Source organism: Carassius auratus, unplaced genomic scaffold, assembly GCF_003368295.1.
Source record: "Carassius auratus strain Wakin unplaced genomic scaffold, ASM336829v1 scaf_tig00019545, whole genome shotgun sequence".
NCBI lineage: Eukaryota > Metazoa > Chordata > Actinopteri > Cypriniformes > Cyprinidae > Carassius > Carassius auratus.
In genome coordinates, this window is record NW_020524969.1 from 49444 (window position 1) to 58860 (window position 9417).

General features: G+C 35.4%; 1 protein-coding gene and 1 pseudogene across 1 annotated transcript; both read right to left on the bottom strand.

Moving 5' to 3' along the window:
- Window positions 1-298: 298 nt before the first annotated feature.
- Window positions 299-5038, bottom strand: LOC113076273 (group 3 secretory phospholipase A2-like; annotated as a pseudogene).
- Window positions 5039-7132: 2094 nt separating this feature from the next.
- On the bottom strand, window positions 7133-9410 carry LOC113076274 (rabphilin-3A). The gene is made up of 4 exons (XM_026248933.1): window positions 9279-9410; window positions 9027-9108; window positions 8737-8833; window positions 7133-7940 (listed from the first exon to the last, which is right to left on the bottom strand). Exons 1-4 carry the CDS (start codon window positions 9314-9316, stop codon window positions 7807-7809), a joined length of 351 nt encoding a protein of 116 aa, XP_026104718.1. The 5' UTR covers window positions 9317-9410; the 3' UTR covers window positions 7133-7806.
- Between the last annotated feature and the right edge of the window lie 7 nt (window positions 9411-9417).

The following is a 9417-nucleotide window of genomic DNA, read 5'->3' on the forward strand; positions in this document are numbered from 1 at the left end:
ATATTTTTTTTTTTAAATAGGCTACCTATGGCACTTAGAAGTTGGCTACAACTATCTGAATGACATCGCCCCGTAATGAGATAACTGTAACACTCTGACCTATTATATTAGGCTAAATTTAACCCTTTCTCAGTATAAATATGTTCACAATACTATTTCAGCACAGATTTCCTATATCTAAGGCAGATGTGTGTCAGGTTTCCCCCATTGACTATTAAAACTATTTCATAAGAGCATTTGTATTGCTATTGTTTTCCCATTGCAAGTTTTTGGCAGCTTTTTTGAGTTGAGCCGACCTTTATGTGCGTTTCCGTTTAGGAAGTCTAGGTTTCTGCAGTTGAGTGTGCATCCTGATGCATGTCTTATATAGTCTGACTGGAGAGTCTCTCTGGACTGCTTGAGTTTGCGCATGAAGTCCACTAGATGTCCCCCTCCTGTCAGGTCTTTCCTCCAGGTTTGGATGAGCTGTGCTTCTGGTGGATGAGTTGAGCAACTAAACAGAAGAGATGCCACTGAGATTGGGTTTGGTTTCATGGTTTACACTTGAGAAGCACTTCGATTAACTGTCCATTCTTTACATTATTATTTGCATTGCATTATTCAGTACATATATTCCCATGCACAGATTAAGGGACAGTTAACCAACTTTTGAGTTACAAGCCCAGATATTTAACCATAATGTCTATACCAACCTTTTTCCATTCAGACAGTTGTCAGACGGTGGCAGGGTGAAGCAGGATTGTGAAATGAAATCCATCAACAGTGAATGCACAGGGTCAGTTTCATCCAGTTCTTTGGACAAGGAGCCTGAGAAAAGCAGCATGTATCAGTTGATAGCAGAGAAATTAAACCAAAATGAGGTTAACCAAAAACCATCTTAGATGTGCTAGACTTGCTTAAATGACTAGTTCACCCAAAAATGAAAATGAGCTGAAAATGTGCTCACCCTCAGGCCATCCACGATGGTGTTTCTTCATTAGAACAGATTTGGAGAAATTGTCACACCAAAGGATGCTCTGCAGTGAATGGGTGCCGTCAGATTGAGAGCTGATAAAACCATCACAATAATCCATAAATAATCTTAACGACTCCACTTCATCAGTCAATGTCTTGTGAATAGAAAAGCTGCATGTTTGTATGAAACAAACCCAACTGTTGCTTCTGACCAAAATATGAGTAATTCATAATAATCCACATCAACGCTTTCTCACAATGTCTCCTTTCACCACCAACGTATTTGTTTAGATTTGTTTTGGAAAGTTTTTGGTTGTAAACAATCCTTGATCTGTTCATATTTCTCTCCTGATTCAGACCAGATTACTTTTTTTCTTCCACTGGAGAAATCAATATCATGGATAAAAGACACATTTGAAGTTAAAAATGTCTTAATGATGGATTTATTTCTGACAAACACGCAGCTTTTCACTTCAGAAGATGGTAACTGATGGACTGGAGTGGTGTGGATTACTTGTGGATTTTTCGGAATGTCTTTATCAGCTTTTTGGACTCTCATTCTGACGGCACCCATTCACTGCAGAGCATCCGTTGGTGATGCATTGCAACATTCCTTCAAATATGATGAAGATACAAACCCATCTACAAATTGGATGGCCCGAATATGAGCAATTTTTTTGTGAATTAAAATTTTTGAGCGAAATGTTTACACATCGCTATTAGGGAGATGGATTCGGTGTCACTGGAATCTGGGTGGATATACTGTATTGAATGTGTATGTAAAGGGTTCTCATGCCAGGGTTTTGTAGACCGAATTTCTCCTGTAAAGCAGGAATCTGTAGATGGCATGAATCCAGGTCTCTGTAGCGCTCACACATCTCCAAAAAATACAATAAAAAGATTCCCAATTTTGGTCAGTTTCCAACAGATCTGATACCTTCTTGTGGTCTGTCTGTTATCTTTGGTGCGTCTGTTGGAAGTACGGGAGCTTCAGATTTCCAGGACTGCGGTGTTGTAACAGATGGCTCTGGTGATGTAGAAACTGGACTCGGTTCTTCACCGTTGCTCCTGGGATCTTGTATAGTAAGTGATTTGTCTGTGTTTTTGGTGACCTGGTTTCGTCCCAGAGTGATCGTTTGGTGAAAACTGGTTTCAGTGTCTCTATGTCTTGTTCAGAGAGCGTGTCGGTGTAGTTCGCTGCATCTTTCACCACAGCGTATTGAGCAAGTTCAGAAATTGCACACCTGCAATCAGAAAAACAAGCTTCTGTAACTGTGTGCACAACATTATGTTTACAACTCACACCAAAGTTTTCAGAGAGAACCATTTTCAAAGTTCAAACAGGTTTTTGCTCCTTTTGTGTCTGGCATTGAAACATTTTAAACCTTTTGAATTTGAACTCATAATAAATTGCATAAAATAAAATAAAATATTGTTTTTTTGGGGGGTTGCGGGTGGATGGGGTTACACATCCATCCATTTTTTAAAGAAATTAATACTTTTATTCAGCAAGGATGCATTACAGTGATCAAAAGTGACAGTAAAATCATTTATAATGTTTTCAAAATATTACATTTTGAATAAATACTGTTCTTTTGGACTTTCTATTCATCAGTAAATTCTTGAATAAAATACAGTATATCACCGTTTCCACGAAAAATATGAAGCAGCACAGCTGTTTTCAACATTAATGATACTCGTGTGAAGATCATGTGACTCTGAAGACTGGAGTAATGAAGCTGAAAATCCAGCTGCGCATCACAGGAATACTACATCTTCTATGTATTCAATAGAAAAGATTGATTTTAAATTGTAATAATATATATTTTTTTTAATTCTGCATTTTTGATCAAAGAAATGCAGCCTTGGTGAGCAGAAGATAATTTTTCAAGAACATTACAAGATTTACTGACGTCAAACTTTTGAACAGTAGTGTAGAAATCATGGAACATGGCAGGTTTTCGGTTCAAATAATTTTGAGTGTTAAAGGTCTTTTATTTGATGGAAACAGAAAAGTGCTGAGTCAAATGAAAGTGAATACACACAGGCCCCTCCATCCGCTGAGAGAACTCAAAGCAGCGCATCTTTAGCTGTTAAAGTATCCGTAGGTTGGACATGCTCATATTAACACCCAGGAGACAGCGGCGAACCTGAAGTGATTGGATCACAGTGTCATAAGATACAGTAATCAGAGACGCTCTCTGTTATGTTGGACATGTCTCATGTTTACTCAGCTGAACATTATGGAATGAATGCAGTGCTGGTATAGTCTCAACATTTCCTGCTCAAGTGAAGTTTAGTGAAGATAAAGTGAAGATGTTGGTGTTGAAGACACCGTGGGGATGGTGTCTTTACAGTGGTGGTGATCTCTGCAGCATGTGTCCGTCTCATCAAAGACACCTGCAGAAGACCTGCAGAAGTCAACAGGTGAGGAGTTCTCCTTTTTTGATTATTGTTTCGCTTTTTTGTTTTTATTTATTTATTTATTTGAGGTGTGTGCACACATCCATCCATTTTTTAAAAGAAATGAATACTTTTATTCAGCAAGGATGCATTACAGTGATCAAAAGTGACAGTAAAATCATTTATAATGTTTCAAAATATAAAATTCTTTATAAATACTGTTCTTTTGGATTTCTGTTCATCCAGTAAATACTGAAATAAAATACAGTATTTCATTGTTTACACAAAAACATGAGGCAGCACAGCTGTTTACAACATTAATAATAATCAGAAATGTTTCTTGACTAGTAATTCAACATATGAGAATGATTTCTGAAGACAAGTGAACAGATAAGGATTTTTTTAATTTCCAATTCAATTCAATTAACCAGTTGTAAATAATTTTACCTTAAATTTAATTTTAGTTTTGGGCTTCCCAAAAAATGTGGGGCCACTTGTGAAAATGCCTCTATTTATATATTTGTATCTTTTTTACATCGTAAAAACATTACAGATTATATATTTAAATATTACTAATGATAAATTATTAGACTTAACATAGTAATTAAAATTATTAATAAATTATATATATATATATATAGAGAGAGAGAAGAGGAGAGAGAGAGAGGAGAGATATTTATTACTAGCAACAAACCATATTTTGCATTTATTTACTTAAGCAAAAAAGTTGGTTTATTATTTCATATTAATAACTAACATATTGCTTACAGGCTATTCCTTTCTCTCTGTAAAATTGCAGCTGTCAAAAAAATAGAAAGAAAAAAAATATTCTTTTGGTTTCACTCTGCTGACAGTATTTCACATGCTAGAAGAACCAAAAAAAAAAAAAAAAAAAAAAAAAAAAAAAAATATATATATATATATATATATATATATTATATAATTTAAATGAAAACATTACAAATTAAATCATGAGAATTTTAGAAAAAAAAATCAAATAATATTTTGTATTTTAAAATTATTAAAATGATTAAATAATATATATAATTATTAAATTATTTAAATATTAAAATGTATTTATAAATTAGAATAGAACAAAATTTCATTATATTAGTATTATATATAAATTAGATTATATAAAATATATAGATTATATATTAAATATTACTGATGATAAATTATTAGACTTAACATAGCAATTAAAATTATTAATAAATTGTATATAGATAGATAGATAGATAGACAGACAGATAGATTGACTGATATAATCCCATTTACCCAGGTCACCAAAGGCCATAGCCTTATTTCCTGAGCCACACCACAGAGTCCCTGGGATCATCCATGCTCACATTGAGCGGTGCAGCATCTGTGTGGAGCTTTCTTCACTGTCCTGGTGCTCAAATCCATCAGGTCCAACACTCCTCAGGTCCCTGGCCCTCCGTACAGATGCTGTAAATTACTACTAGTACTGTCTTCCCAGCACCTGGACAGGTAACTCTCCATCACAGATTGCTCATCACTTGTCATGCAGCTAAAAAGGCTGTTGTTTTTGTTCCAGATGCTGTCACACAAGAGAAGAGACGTCTGAGAAATGCATATTGTGTTGACCACCTGAAGCGGATCTAGTCCAAATACAGAACGTGTCAGAACTGTCAGCACTGAAACAAGCGTGAAACAGCATGAAAGGATACACAACTGCTTGTAAAAGCTGTTTGCATTTGTATGGTAAAATGTATAATTGTACAACAATTTTGTGAATGATTGTATGAATAGCCAGAGGTAACCCCTCATCCCTGCCTTATTTATACTCAGATCCACATGTGGGTTTCCTTGCATCAGAACAGACGGGGGTGGGATGACACAAGGGGGTGTGTCTTTGGTTAATACAGACTTGGAAGCACAGATGTCTGTACACACATGTACATAAAAGCTGTAAATCAGATCATAAACCCTCCCTGTTTCCTGGGTTCACATGACTATAATTATTTCTTCTGGCTGATCACTATCATTTTTTATTAGTGTCAACAATGCCCTCCAGCAGTAAACATTTAATATCCTATTACTCATGATGAAATGATGCTTTACAATGAGACAAAAAGATTCAACTCCAAGTGGGAGGAGAAAGAAGCATGCGATCCGAAACTATTACATTTATGTGTTCAGGTTAAATAAGGTTGGCATTTGTGTGCTGTGCATTAACATATTATTTTATTTTATTAGTTTTATAAAATAATTAAGTGCATATTTATTTAGCATGCTGTCTGCACATAAATTAAAGGGGAAAAAATACCAGTCGTAAATATTTATTACTAGCCCACAAACCATATTTGCATTTATGTACTTATGCAAAAAAAAATGTTTTTTATTATTTCATATTAATAACTAACATGTTGCTTACAGGCTATTCCTTTCTCTCTGTAAAATTGCAGCTGTCAAAAAAATTATAAAGAAAAAAAATATTCTTTTGGTTTCACTCTGCTGACAATATTTCACATGCTAGAAGATAAAAAAAAAAAAAAAAAAATATATATATATATATATATATATATATATATATATATATATATATATATATATATATATATATATATATATATATAATTACTTCAGCCATGGCTATATGAATTTGATTATCACATTTTCCACTTTGATAAATGTTTTAAAGTTGTATAAAAGTTTTTTTTCAGTAGATGGTCTGAGTGTCAGATTGAATTGCTCATGTCAGTGAGTTTCAGATTCATATTGTATTTTAATCATGTATTGTCTCTCAGTTCCCAAAAGTTACCAGCCAACTCACCAATTTGTATTCGCACCTGGACTTGGCTAGTGTTTACATGAGGATGCAAAGGTCACATGGGTTTGTTGTTCGTGTCCGTTCGCCCTGATTCACACAAAGTTTCTGCCCTGTCACCACTGATGCTGTCCTGACCAGTTAACCATTACAGCACTTTTACTGGTGGCACTTCCACCGCTAAACGTACTTCCAGCATCTGTCAAATGAGGAAAAACACAAGCTCGAGGAAATGACAAGATTGCTATCAAGCGAGGAGTTAAAAAGTTTTCTTTCAGAGATTACTTTACTCAAAGGTAGAATGCTCTCAGAGGAATACTTATACTGGCCGTTAGCTCAATTTGGAATAATTGCAAATTACGCCATTACAGTCGAAACCCCGGTGAGCTGGAATTTCAAAACAGCCTAAAGACAGACATGCAAAACAGACTCATTCTGAATATGAGAAATGAGTTAGCATAATAAGTTGAGTGAGGGTCTTTAATGTTTAATTGAAAGTGATGTGTGTTATTTCTGCACCAATTGTGCGCGCAACAAGAATTATTAAAAATAATGTTTTCCACCAGGTTTCCCATTGGTCAGACAAACAGTAGCTCCGCCCCCAAACTCACACTTACTCCACTGGTTGAGTCAATCCTGCTGTATGAAAACAACTAAAAGGTTTATACAAACAGAACAATGTTCTGATAGACTGCCAATATTTACATTTTCAGGGTTAAACCAACAGGAAACGTAGTTTTCTTCCTCATAGAAATGACCTCATACTGTGCTGCAGTTACGACTTAAAGTACACAGCAATGAAATCAGTAATCTAAGTTTGAAATGTTCATTTGGTGCCACTATGATTTCAACATACTTTTCTAAATGAAATAGCTAATTGAAAATACAAACATTTAAGGTCTAATCAGAAATAAAAATGACATTTGTTCAGTTTCCAGAATACATAAGCAGTTCACGTCACTGATTCAGAGGCAATAGCTGAGAACACTTTATTGGGTAATAACAACACTTGTAAACATGTTACAGAAATAAATTCAAACTTGATGATAATAATGTATTATTGGGGAACACGTCCGTGAATTCCATGCACATAACAACAGGACATTTCCATGATGCAATATTAAACTTCAACAACCTGTCGTTTATTGGATATAACTCTAATACTTTTCTAAACTTTATATTCACAATTAGTTTTACGCATTTATTCTCATCTGTTACATACTGATTAAAACAAACATAACATATGCAAGGACAGCATATATTTCTGATATCAAACAATGGTGTGTACAATAGCCTTTAGCATGCTATTTTACTTAAAGAACTGGTTTTACATGAGTAAAGTCCATTTTCTCAGTGTCCTTGAGTATACGTGGTTGCAGGGTTTAATGACTACTATATTTGCGTCAAATCTGTATTCATGAGGTTTTGTTCTTTAAGGCATTTACTGAGTGAAAAAATATCATACACGGTCTTTTTCCCACCAAAATAAAAACTAAGTAACTGGTTTTTCTTGGTCGGACCACTTTAGCTCACCACAGGGTTTCAGGAGAGGCAAAGACAAAGGCTTTTTTTCTGAACGAAAAGAAAACATCATCAGCAGCTCGATTACTTTTTTGGAAGATGGAACCGTATACTGTCATCTTTGGACATACAACACCTCAGTCATCCGCCTCAATGTTGTTTTGATTCAACAGAACATGCCAGCGTTCGATCTTCTTGTCCTTGTTCTTCAGACATTCATACCAGTGCTTCAGACATTCGCCTTTAGCTGTGATACCAAGCTGGCAGCCGCCTGTGTGGACAAGACACATGAAAAAAATAAACGCACAGTTCACCTAAAAATTACAAATGCTGAAAAAGTAGTCACCCTTGGTTTCTTCATCTGAACAGGTTTGGAGAAATGTAGCATTGCATCTCTTGATCAACAATGGATGCTCTGTAGTGAATGGGTGCCGTCAGAATGAGAGTCCAAACAGCTGATTAAAACATCACAATAATCCACACCACTCCAGTCTATTAATTATCATATCTTGTTAAGTGAAAAGCTGTGTGTTTGTGAGAAACAAATCCATCATAACGATGTTTTAACAAATTGTCACTTCTGGTCAAAATGCACATAATAATCCTTAATCTTTGACATCAAACTCCACCCACAGATTTGTTTTGAGTGGTTTTGGACTGTGTTGGCTAGTAAATTGTGCTTGATGTGTGCTTATTTCTCTCCTGATTCAGATGAGACAACTAAATAGAGGACTCGTTGTAAAAAACGTTTTTTTTTATTATTATTATTTGTTTCTTACAAACATGCAGATTTTGTCTTCACAAGACATTAATTGATGCACTTGAGTGGTGTGGATTATTTTCAAATTATTGTGATGTTTTTATCAGCTGTCATTCTGACGGCACCCATTCACTGCAGAGCATCCATTGGTGAGCAAGTGATGCAATGCTACATTTCCCCAAATCTGTTCAGATGAAGCAAGTCTTTTCTACATCTTGAATGGGTGAGTAAATTCTAGCAAATTTTCATTTTTGCATATACGTTGAAACTGACACTTTATTTTGTCATGTATATATATATTTCTCACCTATGAAATCATTAGATTTTCCCATGTCATAATCCCAGACAGAGACATCCAAAGTCTTCTTTGCCAGTTCAGCATGCTTGACTTCATAGCTAAACTCCTAAAATCACACACACACACATACACACACAAAAAAACCTTGACAGGTCCATTTCATAAGATATATTCCAAAAAAATGTCCTTTCATTATAGTGTCAGAGTTTATTAAAGCACTGTCATGGTGTCACGTCAGTGTCGAGCGTGTCAAGACGCTCACTGCAGGTCACATCGTCAGAGAGAGAAAGAAAGAGTACCTCATTAAACTCGGGGTTAAGAGTCTTTTTCTTGATCTGAGTTTTATTCTTTGCTTTCTTTCCCATGTCGGGCTTCAAGTAACTGTAAAACAGCATGAAAATTCAGAGACAAAGAGCACGCAGCATGTTAAATAAGCCTAATGACTGTCACAAAGCAGTTTAACAAGCGAACGGTTCGTCTTCCAGAGAGCATTTTAATTACACTTTGAGAAGTGCTTTTTGGTGCCTTTTATTAGATTGCTGTATACTTGCATCTTTACAAAGGGGTCAGAATAGCCGTTGGAGTCCATTGCTGCCAGATGAGCACATCGAACTACACCCACAATCAGACGACTCTGCTGGCTGTTGTAGGTGAGAGAAATCAGGATACGTCCCCTCTCCTCTGCCTCTT

Excerpts from the sequence above, each read along its gene's own strand:
- LOC113076274 (XM_026248933.1), bottom strand. The coding sequence starts at position 9,316 with ATGGACTCCAACGGCTATTCTGACCCCTTTGTAAAGAT. Across the intron at positions 9,109-9,278 it reads TCTGACCCCTTTGTAAAGAT|TTACTTGAAGCCCGACATGG; the intron begins GCAAGTATACAG and ends GCTGTTTTACAG. Across the intron at positions 8,834-9,026 it reads TTAACCCCGAGTTTAATGAG|GAGTTTAGCTATGAAGTCAA; the intron begins GTACTCTTTCTT and ends GTGTGATTTTAG.